The sequence below is a fragment of the Canis aureus genome, chromosome 12 (genome assembly GCF_053574225.1).
Source record: "Canis aureus isolate CA01 chromosome 12, VMU_Caureus_v.1.0, whole genome shotgun sequence".
In the NCBI taxonomy this organism is placed as follows: domain Eukaryota; kingdom Metazoa; phylum Chordata; class Mammalia; order Carnivora; family Canidae; genus Canis; species Canis aureus.
The window spans coordinates 35,743,286-35,755,526 of NC_135622.1; the positions used below are offsets into that span (position 1 = coordinate 35,743,286).

General features: G+C 40.7%; 1 protein-coding gene across 4 annotated transcripts in view; it reads right to left on the minus strand.

The window, feature by feature from the left end:
* Positions 1-12,241, minus strand: part of VIT (vitrin) — a 104,242-nt gene that overhangs the window by 80,558 nt on the left and 11,443 nt on the right. For all 4 annotated transcript variants that reach the window (XM_077843622.1, XM_077843624.1, XM_077843621.1 and 1 more), the window contains exon 2: positions 1,962-2,031. In XM_077843622.1, the coding sequence (XP_077699748.1) occupies positions 1,962-2,013 (52 nt within the window). In that variant the 5' untranslated portion in view covers positions 2,014-2,031. The remainder of the gene's footprint in view (positions 1-1,961; positions 2,032-12,241) is intronic.

Consider the following 12,241-nt stretch of genomic DNA (forward strand, 5'->3'; position numbering starts at 1 on the left):
ATTAATTGGGGTGTGGTGGAGAAGGAGTTAGAGGGGTCAGGATTTGGGGCAGTGAGGCTATCCCAGTACTGAGGAGAGTAACAGAGAAATGGCCCTGGGATGGAGACGAGCAGATGAATAAGAGAGATACTGGGGAGGCAGACCTGTGAGGACACAGAGAGGGCATTGTGTGACAGGAGTCTCCTTTGCCTGCTTTGATTTCTCGTCTTCTGAGTGAGGAGCCCTGAGGGGAGAGAGTTTTGCAGAAAGGCAGGCTGTGAGAGGCTGGGGACAAGGAAGGACAGTCAAATCTCTCTTCTTGGTTCTGTGATATGGGGACACGCAGACTATGAAATGGCCTCAGGGTTTGCCTGTTTTATGTGTTCTACAGGAGCTAAGGCCTTCCTATTCCTGACTCTCCATCTGTCCTACATAAGAAACCTACTAACCAGGGGATCCCTGGGTGGCTCAGTGGTTTGGCGCCTGCCTTTGGCCCAGGGCGTGATCCTGGAGACCCGAGATCAAGTCCTACATCGGGCTCCCTGCATGGAGCCTGCATCTCCCTCTGCCTGTGTCTCTGCCTCTCTCTCTCTGTGTCTTTCATGAATAAATAAATAAAATCTTAAAAAAAAAAAAAAAGAAACCTACTAACCAGTGGGGGAGTGGGGGAGGGGCAGCCTCTCAAAGGGGAAAGAAGGAGCCTGAGCTTCCAGGGTGAATAATCTTTAGCAGGTCGGTGGAGGAGTCTGGACCAGAACCCGTATGTTCCCTTGGACTCTCAGTCTAGTCTCCTTTCACCACATGAGAGCCGTCTTGCTTTCCCAGTGTCACCTCTTTCTCTTCCATTCCCCAACTCTGCTGTGTAGACTCCCTCTTCACAGACCTTGAACATTCTGACTACATTATAGGTTGAGTTTTGTCCCTTCTAAATTCATATGTTGAAGTCCCAGGCCCCAAAACCAAATCTTACCTCATTTTGAAATAGGTTGGTTGCAGATATAATCATCTAAGTTCTGATGAGGTTGTACTGGGTTAGTTGGGCCCCTAATCCAATATGACTAGCATTATAAGAAGGGAATACCCAACTACACAGAGGAGGAATGCCATGTGAAGATGAAGGCAGAGATTGAGGTGATGCTAGGAAGTGCCAAAGATGGCCAGCCAACCTCCAGAAGTTGGGAGAGAGGCATGGAACAGAGTCTCCATCACTGCCCTCTGAGGAAACCAACCCTGTTGACACTTTGGTTTTGGACTTCTAGCTTTCAGGACTGTGCGAGAATAAAATTGTGCCATTTTAAATCACCCGGTTTGTGGTGTTTTGTTGTGGCAGCCCCAGCAAATGAATAGACTGCCTGAAAGTTCTTGGCGTCTTCCCTGGCAATAGTATCACAGTGACCCACAGGGGCTCTCTATCTGACATGGCCAGGGCACAGCAGGGTCAAGATTAACAGAAGGTTACCCTTGGGCTTAATGCTAAACCCATCGACCCCTTTCTCTCTTCTGGGTGAGCTGCTGCTCCTAGAGAGCCTCCCCAAAATTGTGTTCTCTGCTGATAATGGATAAGGGTTTCATCTCTAAAAGCATGAGTCACCGATGGTATGAATAAGGCCATGTCAGTGATAAGAATTTTCTTTTGAGAAATAAGTAACAAGATTCCCAAATTCAGAATCTATAAATACACTCTATCTGAAATATTTGCTAGTTGCTGAAGAAAGCAAGATAATGTGTGTGTATGTGAGTGATATATATATATATACACGTTACATATATTTGCTTTATACAAATATATATACACTTGTACATCCTGAATTTGATCTACACTTAACATTATCACTTAAACTTCTCTCTAAAATGTTTATCATAAAAAGATATGCTGTGCTGTTTATATGTTCTGTCTTGGTTTAAACCTTTTCTTGGCAAGATCCTTTGGACCTTAGGAAAATGTTAAAAGTGTATCCAGATACACATATAAAAGTACTTACCAAGGAACATTTCAATAACAGATGCCTTCATAGTGAGGACAACAATCCCCATAAATATCAAAATGGCACCCTGGAGAGGAAGAAACAATAACACCATCACATTTCAGCCAAGAGTTTTGAATTGGATGCGTGGAGTGTAGGGAGGGGCTGCTTCATTTTGCACTGCTCCCTGGAGTCTCTGGATTCCAAGCTGCAACTTTCTCTAAGGAGTCCAGCCTCACTGGTACCCAGACAGTCCATCCTTAGGTAGAAAACCCATTCTAGTCACCAGCCCCCATTCTTCAGAGATTTGGTCTTAGAACTGAAGAGGATATAACTCCATAATTTCAGGAATATGTTCAATCAGTCTTCAAATTAAGAGAAAAGTTACACTTATGGTATTGAGAGGAACTTTTTAGATTATAAATAAATGATGCACGTATCATTCATCTAATAAATATTTATTAAATTCCTATTATATGGCTAGGTATTGTTAGGGAAGAGGTGATGAAAATCGAGCAAGGAAATAGTTCTTGCTCTTAAAAGACTTACAGTTTAAGAGAAGTGGGAAAACATACATAGACACAAGTAACCATAACATTAGAAAGTGTGCAGGCTCCATAAAGGAGTATAAGGGGAGTTTGTAGACCAGTGGTTCTCAAACTCTGCTGCATATTAGTATCATCTGGGAGTTTTAAAAGACCCTGGTTGCCCAGGCTGCACCTCAGACCAGTTGAATCAGAATCTCTCAAGGTGGGATCTAGGCATTAAATTTTTAAAAAACTCCCTAGGTAATTCCAAAGTGCTGACAAGTTTGAGGACTGGTGGTGGTTCAGAGCAAGATTTCCTGAATCTTACCCCAGGAATCACCCGGGGGTCTTGTCAAAATGCAGATTCTAATCCAGTAGGTCTGAGATAGTGCCAGAGATTCCCCAAGAAGCAAGGGAATTTTAGAGGAAGGAGAGATTATGTCAGCCTTGGGAATAAGAGAAAGTCTCCTAGAGGTGATAGCAATTAGATCAATTTTGAAAGACAGACAGTTTGAACATGCAGAAATAGGGAGAAGTGACCTCAAGTGGAAGGAACAGCATTGGCAGGGGCTCAGAGGTTGGAAATCAGAGTAGGTATAAAGATACTGTTGATATATATGGGGTTTCCTCCTTCTCTTGAGGCTATGAGAAACCCCAAAAGATTTGTTCATTATGCATTACATACAGAGCATATACTCTGCATGGTCTCGAATCTTCACGATAAGCCAGTGTGGTAAATTTTATGATCCCTTCAGGAAATTAAGGCTTAGAAAAGTTCAATGTCACACCCATGGTGACCAGACAGTGGGACCAGATTGGAGGTGAGAGTGGTAGGAAGGATCTGCCCTGGGCACAAGCAATAAGGAAGAACATTGTCCATAGAGAATTTAAAGCTTAAGGTTGGTCTGTTTCTTTATTATCTTTCCAGGCTAGCAATTCTAAGCAATGTCAAGAATAAAGCACCTCTACCCTCTGGGGTGGATGGCTCCTGCTACATCCTCTCTGCCCAGTGCCACCGCTGTGGAGCCTAAATCTGGCATTCATACTCTACATACCCCTATGCCCAATGGTGAGCTGCTAAATGTGCTCTCTGGTGGGGGCAGGAGAGCCCCAATTTGTAGCGTTTGTTGATTTCTGTGTGTAAATCTTCCATGGTTGATTTTGAAGCCACCAAGTAGAGAATTGGAAACACAATCTGGTACTAGCTAGGTCCACTGCAAGCTTATATCCAACATTTAGATTCAGGACTATGCAGATTTTATTAACAAAAAGCAATTATAAAATTATGGTTGAGGTAGTACTACATGTACTTGATGCAATTAACTTAAATAAAACTGTTTAGTATATGAAAGATTTTATGACAAACAATTAAATTAGGCAGTAAGAGTAGCCTCAAACGGAACTGATGATTTTGCTAATTTCCAGCAACAATTGCAATGTGTTAAATTTCCTGATAAAGGTAGTTGACTATTGGTTACATAATAGGCAGATAACAGTTTTTAGCTTTAAAATAGAAATAAAACCGTATATACAATCTATTTGCAATTTTAAATAGCTGGGTTGTGTTTTATTTTTATTTTTTTGGGGGGGAGGGTTGTGTTTTAGAAATAGGGTGATAAGTAAAATTTTGCTTGTCTTGACTATTTTGAGAAGCTCCAGAATGACACACGTTTTCAGGCCTACACAATTACCTTTCTTAGGGGATGAATGCAGTATATGAAGTTACCCTACTGCATCCACCTAACCTAGTCCCACCAATCGGTTGTTATTGTTCAGCTTTGCAGATTTCAAGTCACCTTTATTTCTCCTTCTCTCTCCCCATATCTTATCTAGCAGCCAAGCCTTGTTGGTCTACATTTATACTCTATGCAGAAACCGGCCCTGTCTTCTCACCTTTCCCATTGCCATCTGCTCCAGGCTACACCTCCTGTCACCTGGATTATTGCAACCAGTCTCCTAATGAGGCTGTTCCCTTCTCCCTCTGGCTCCACAATCCATACCTAAGCCAGCATGACCCAGTTCAAAGTGCATCAGTTCACAGCATTTCTCAGATCACAACTCGAAAGTGGTCTTACTCAGAATCAAAGCCTAAGTCTTGACAAGTGGCTTATGACAAGTGGCCCCCTGACCTCATTTCCACTCACCCCTCCATATCTCCCTCACTTATTGAGCTCTGGGCACACTGGCCTCCTGGCTGCTTCTAGAACATACATCTCATGGTATCTGCATTTACTGTTTCCTCTACCTGGATGTCTTCCCCAAATGAGAACGTGATTTACTCCCTCATTTATTTCAAGTCTTTGCTTAAATGTTACCTTCTCCTGAGACATCCCCTTACCACCCAGCTTAAATTTATAATCCATGTCCTACCCATCACCAACTGGTATACCCTATTTTTTCTATTATTTTTTTCATGTCACTATTGCCACTGACATACTTTATAGTTTATTTATTTTACTTGTTTATTGTTTGTGTTCTCCACTAGAATGCAAGCTCCATGAGGGCAGGGATTTTTATTTGATTTTTTAATATGCTCAATAAATACACAATGAATCAGTGAGTGAGTAGCTAAGGCTCTCTCCTTTCCCTAGGAAATTAAAAAAAAGGAAACAAAACAATCTTGTGAATATCCTAAAAACTAGTGAATTGTACACTTTCAACTTATGGCATGTGATTTATATCTCAATAAGTATTATCGATAGTCCACAAACAGGAAAGATGGATTGTAGAGAGAAATGCTTTCAGTCTTACAACTTTAGGAGACATGAGGGATCTGATCTTTACATGCTGGGATGGGTGGATAAAAACAAACAGGATTCCAGGAAACACTCTAACCCTGGAGGAGTTACCACCCAAATGCTGACTCGCTCCTAATGGAACCTGACCAGAATCACTCTGATCTCTTGGAATCAGAATGTTTTCAGGCCTCTTTCTCACCACTTCCAATTTCTCTCCTTGCTTGGTCTATTGACTCATACACTTAAAATATAAATGTGCCTTTTGAAATATGTGTAAAATTTTTGAACCGTCTCTTAGCCACTCCAGAGGTGGGAATGAGGATGGCCACCACTACTGTCACATAGTTCCTGCAGGCTGTCCTTTGCCATAAACCTGTGGCATGTGCAGTAATGTTGGAACCCCACAATCCCATGTGCTCACCCAGGTTCCAACAGAAACAAAACAATGGGAGTTTCCAAAAGAATGTGTTACTGATTCGTGAATTTATGGCTTGTGCCATGAAATGTAATGTGGAATCCTGAATATGAAGTTCTGATTAGGCAAATGAAGCTTGATTGTGAGATAAAAATACATACTAATGTAAGTAGAGTAGCCAGCCAATTTAATTTGATCTCTTGTTGCCCCGAGTTAGATAAGAGCAAGTTGATAACAAATAATAACATTGCCTTATATTTATATACTTCTTCAGTTTTTTTCTCCCATTTTTTTATTGTGATAAAACACATACATGTAAAATGTACTATCTTAACCATTTTTTAAGACTACCATTTAGCTGGATTAGATACATTCAGATTATGCCATCATCAGCATCATCCATTTCCAGAACTTTCTGTCTTGTAAAACTGAAATTCCATGCCCATGAAACAAAAACTCCCCATTTCCCCCTTCACCCAAGCCCCTGGCAACCACCATTCTGCATTCTGCCTCTAGGATTTTGTCTCTTCTAAGTCCTTCATTTAGGTGGAATCGTAGTGTCTTTTTGTGATTGGCCCATTTCAAATAGTATAATGTTTTCAGGGCTCATCCATGTTGTATGTCAGAATTTCTTTCTTTTTAAGGCAATATTACATTGTATGTATAAGCCATAGTTTACTTATCTGTTCATCTGTTGATGAACTCTTGGGTTGCTTCTGCATTTCAGTTTTTGCGAAAAACACTGCTACAAACGTGGATGTACAACTATCTCTTTGAAACCCTGCTTTCAATTCTTTCATGATTATACCTCAAAGGGAAATCACTGGATCATATGGTAATTATATTTTTAGCTTTTTGAGGAACCGCCATACTCTTTTCAGAATGCCTGCACCATTTTGCATTCCCACTAACAAAGCACAAAGCTTTCAGTGTCTACGATTCTCACCAACACCTCCTGTTTTCTGTCTCTTGATAGTCATCCCAATGGATGTGAACTGGCATCTCCTTGTAGTTTTGATTTGCATTTCCCTAACAATTAGTGATGTTGAGCATCTTTTTGTGGACTTGTTGGCCACTTGTCAATCTTTGGAAAAATGTTTATTCTAGTCCCTTGCCTCATTTTGACTCAGGTTTCTTGTTGTTGTTGAATTGTAAGAGTGATTTATACTTTCTGGATATTAATCTTATCATGTATGATATGCAAATATTTTCTCCCCTTTTTTGTGCTTTGTTTAGAGTGTCTTGGAAGTGCAAGATTTAAAAGTTTTCATGGAGACTAATTATTTTTCTTTTGTTGTCTATGCCTTTGGATGTCATATCCAAGAAATCATTGCCAAATCCAATGTTGTGCATCTTTTGCCATTTGTTTTCTTCTAAGAGTTTTATAGTTTAAGGTATTACAATTAGATTTTTAATCCCTTTGAGTCAGTACTTATTTATGGTGTTAGGTAAGAGTCCAACTTTGTTCTTTTGCATGTGGATATCTCTTTTCCTGGCACCATTGTTGAAGAGACTATCTTTTCTCTTTTGAATGGTCTTGGCACCCTTGTCAAAAATCATTTGACCATAATGTAAGTGTTAATTTCTGGCTCTCTAGTCTATTTCATTGATATATATGTCTGTCTCTATGCTAGTCTCACATTATTGTGATTACTATAGCTTTGTAGTAAGTTTTCTTGATCAGGAATTGTTCATCCTTCAGCTTGCTTTTTCTTTTTCAAGACTGTTTTGGCTAATTGGTGTCCCTTGAGGTTCCATATAAATTTTCAGATGGGTTTTTTCAATTTCTGCAAAAAAAAAAAAAAATCCTGAGGATTTTGATAGGTATTGTATTGAATTTGTAGATTGATTTTGGTAGTGTTGAGATGTTAACAATATTAAGTATTCCAATCCATGAATATGGAATATGTTTCTATTTATTTATGCCTTCTTTAGTTTCTTTGGATGTCATAGCAGGGTTCTTAGTTTCCATTGTACAAGTCTTTAACCTTCTTGGTTGAATTAATTCCTAAGTATTTTATTGTTTTTGATGCTATTGTAAATGGAATTGTTTTCTTAATTTCCTTTTTAGATTGTTGTTCATGTATAAAGATGCAACTGTTTTTTGTGTGTTGACTTTGTATCCTACTACTTTGACTGAATTCATTTATTTATTCTAACAATTTTTTTCCATCCTAACAATTTTGTTGTAGAATCTTTAGGATTTTCTATATGAGTTCATATCATCTGCAAGAGATAATTTCATTTCTTCCTTACATTTTGGATGTCTTTTATTTCTCTCTCTTGCCTAATTCCTCTGGCTAGAACTTCCAGTGCCATGTTGAATAGAAGTGGAAAAACAGGTGGGCATCCCTGCCTTGTTCCTGATCTTAGAGGAGAAACCTTTAGTCTTTCACCATGAGCATGAGGTTTGCTGTGAGATTTCCTATATGGTTTTTACTATGTTCAGGCAGTTTCCTTCTATTCCTAGTTTGCTGAGTATTTTTATCATGACAGGTGTTAAATTTTGCCAAATGCTTTCTCTGTATTGGTTGAGATGATCATGTGTTTGTTTTTTTCACTGTTTATTCTATTAACATGGTGTGTGACATTAATTAATTTTTGTGTATGTTCAAATATGCTTGCATTCGAGGAATAAATCCCACTTGGTCATGTTGTATAATTATTTAATATGCTGCTGAATTCGATTTGCTAGTGTTTTGCATCAGTATTTGTAAGGACTATTGTATCAGTGGGGGATACTGTAGTTTTCTTGTAGTACCTTTATCTGATTTGGTATCTGGATAATGATGCTCTCATAGGATGACTTAAGAAGTAGTCCCTTATCTTTATTTTTGGGGAAAAGTATGGAAGCTTTGGTGTTAGTTCTTTAAATTTTGGTAGAATTCACCAGAGAAGCAATCAGACCCGGGGCTTTTGGTTGTCAGATTTTTGATTACTGATTCAATCTCCTTACTAGTTATGGATCTATTCAGAGTTTCTATTTTTTCACAGTCTTGGTAGGTTTTGTGTTTCTAGAATTTGTCCACTTCAGCTAGATTATCCAATTTGGTGGTGTACAATTGTCTATAGTACTCTCCTATAGTTTTTAAAGATTTTAATAGCAATGAATGCTTTGGAGAAAGAGATCTGGTAAGTGGTGATCAGAGACAGAAGTGAGTCTATTTAAGTCCTTACTTCATGCACAAATGTTAATAAGTCAGAAATTAATAGAACACCTTTTTTTTTTTTTTTGGAAGATTGAACGTAGATAATGATATCAAATGAGAAGCTGCAATAATCTCCTAAGCTACTTTTTGCTCTCTGCTTTCTGGCTCCAGGTCACCCTTCCCTCCAGCTGGGGAGGACCGGCTTCCTAAAGTATGAGTCAGATTGTCCATTCACCCTCTCCGAGTCCTTCACAGTCCACTCATCCTCTACAGAGTAAAGCCTGAATTCCAGTTAGGCATTAAAACTCTTCCTGAAATTGGCCCAACTTACAATTCAAACTATCACACTGCAATTCTTTCCTATAATCCTCTCCTTAGACCCCAGCACACCTGAGGTCAGAGAAAGGTCTTTTACTACATGCAGCACCTTGGGGTCTTGTCCTGTGCTCATGCTATTGCTCTTTCTGGAATACCTTTCCACTCCTCATCTGCCTCTCACAAGCCTATCTGAGGCTCAGCTCAGGTGCCACTTCTTCCTTAGAAGTCTCTCTGATCTCCTAAAGTCAAAATTTACCTTCACTTTTTAAAATATTTTATTTATTTATACATGAGAGACACACAGAGAGAGGAAGAGACATAAGCAGAAGGAGAATCAGGCTCCTTGAGGGGAACTTGATGTGGGTCTTGATCCTAGGACCCCAGGATCATGCCCTGAGCTGAAAGCAGATACTCAACCACTGAGCCACCCAGGCATCCCAAAATTCATCTTCATTTGTGCATCCAATTCATCATTCAAAAAAAAGTTGTATGTGTGCTCTGTGCTAGGTAGAGAGGAACAAGACGCAGGTCCACTCATCACACTTTTTGCCTGGAGTCTTCTAGAGGGAATCTGATGTTCCCTCATCATAACTAACACATGCTAAGAGTCAGTGATTTATTAATTTGTTTAATCTTTTAACAACCCAATGAGGTGGGGGATACTTTCTGCCTTAATTTTAGAGGTAGAAACATGGAGGCATACAGAGGGTGGGTACTTTGCCCAAGGTCACAAGGCTGGATAGAAGAGGAGCTGGACTTCAAATCAGTCATCCTGAGTCCAGAGTCTTACATTTGCATTTCACCACTTACTATGGCTGTTTCATAATAAGCAAGTGCACTTCCCTCATCTTTTCTTAGGTCATTGGTCTGAGTTGGTATTGATGTTGTCTTAAAGCTCCCCAGGTGACTCTCCTGTGTAGCCAGAGTTGAGAATCCCTGCCGAAGAGCAAACAGTCATGGCAAAAGGGGTGGATGGTCAAATAGGCCTGGGGCACCGAGATTAGAAGGGGCTTGAATTAGTTGAACTGGCAGGTTGGAAGGCAATGAGTGGTGAGGGAAGGACAGGACCCAGGAGATGGAGCAGCTTCAGGAAGTGGGAGGTGCTCTGAGAGGCCAGGAGAGGAATCAGATTGTTGAAAGGGAAGAAGGGGCCACGTTGGCCTTGAATGTCACGCCTGAAGAATGTGCAATTGATCCTTTAGGCAATAGGGAGACATGGAAGACTTAAAAATGATTTTTGCATTCATCATTTTTAATAAGCCCCCTGGAGATTTACTTGAGCCCCTCACTTGCCGAAAATCGGCCCTAGTGGGCGTATAAGATTGATGCAATGCTGGTGTTCGTCTGATCTATGACGCTACAAGGGGGAGCACCTAATAACACTCTTTGTCCACAAAACGGAAAGAACCAGTGTCCATCTGGAAACATTTAATAGTTATAAGAGGCTTGTGCTGTATTTCCAAAATGCCAGAAATCCCCTGAGGACAGACATCTCTGAATGGGGAGAGGCCACATCTGCAGCCTTGCTTTCTCCATCTCTGCCTGATATAAAGCCTCAGTTGTTTGTCAATGGATGTGGGTTGATCTAACAAGGTCTGAAAAAGGAAGGCGTCCTAGGAGGGGCCTTTACAATATGGAGGCAGCCTCAATCTGCGTATAAACTTTCACATAGATCGTATTCCTCTGGGTTGGGCCTGAAACACTGCATTTCCTGTTGCCATGACACCAGCAGACACTATTACAATCCCCTAGGATTTTGTGAAGGAGCGGGAAGGGGCACAGGATGGAAGAGCGCATAGGAGTGAGTCAGAAAGCATGGTAGTTTTTCTTTCTTTCCGTTTCCAATTCCTTCCTTCTTTAATCTTTTTTTATTTTTTAAGATTTATTTACTAATTTTAGAGGGGGTGGGAGCGGCAGGAGGGAGAGAGAATCTTAAGCAGGCTGCATGCCCAGCACGGGGCACAATACAAGGCTCAGTCTCACAACCCTGAGCCAAAATCAAGAGTCAGATGCTTAACCGACTGAGCCTTCTTTTATCTTAAAGAAATGCCAAGAAAAAAGTGCAAGCCAAATAGGCAAGGAAGGCAGGGGAGATTTTGCCTTTTCTCCACATTGGCCCCGAAGAATGCACCAGGCTACTTGAAGATGTGCTCTGCATCAGGCTGTGTAGACTGGATGCTGCTGGCTGCCTAGGCAGAGCAACTGCGCCCCCACTTCCTCTTTCTTAACACAACCCCAATTTGATAAAAGGAATAAATATACACAGATGACTCAGAGGAAGCTGCTCCATCCCCAGATTCTGAGGTGGATCCTGATTCCCAACCTAAGCCAAGAATTGCTCATATACATTTTCCCTCTTGCTGAGGATTGCCTCAGACTTGAACGCATCAGCACAGCAACACTCCCTAAGTGATGGCGCCTAGTTTAAGGGTGGGCCGTGTCCTGAGTTGTATCAGATGCACAGAATGGAAAGACTTAGTCTTTTGTTTTTTGGGGAGAGAAGTTGCCTCCCTTGTTGGTCTGCTGGCAGCCATCTTGTGACCATGAGACAAGTCAGTGTGAGGAAGAGGCCAATACAGAAAGGAGGAAGGTAGCCAAGTGAATCACAGAGAAATGGAGCTAGAGCTCTGCCAGTCTTGTGCCTGGAAGCTAGGCCCACCTCTGGACCACCTGACATATGAGATCATGTATTTCCCCTTCAGTTGGGCTTGCAGCTAAAAATGTTTTTCTGACTGCTTCCTAACTCACAGTACCTGTCTTTTTAACTAGAAAAGGCTGTAATAATGCCAGAGACTGTGAGATGCTGTCTCAACAATTCTCTCATCTGAGTCACCTACAAAGCTCTCGAGGAGACAGAATGGACATTATTCTCCCTATAATTCAGAGCAGTGAAGTGACTTGTCTAAGGCCAGATCTCTATTTTAGTCTCGTGCTCTTTTTACTCTATGAACCTCTCACATAACTGTTATTGTAAATTCCAAATAATGCCATGATTTATTGTATAATATTATCATAAAATAAAAACTTCACTCTTCATTTGTGTAGTATTTTGCATATTTAAGTGCCTGGTGACATCTAGGGCTTTAATCTCAAAAGATCCCTGAGGGCACCTGTGTGGCTCAGTGGTTGAGGGTCTGCTTTTGGCTCAGGT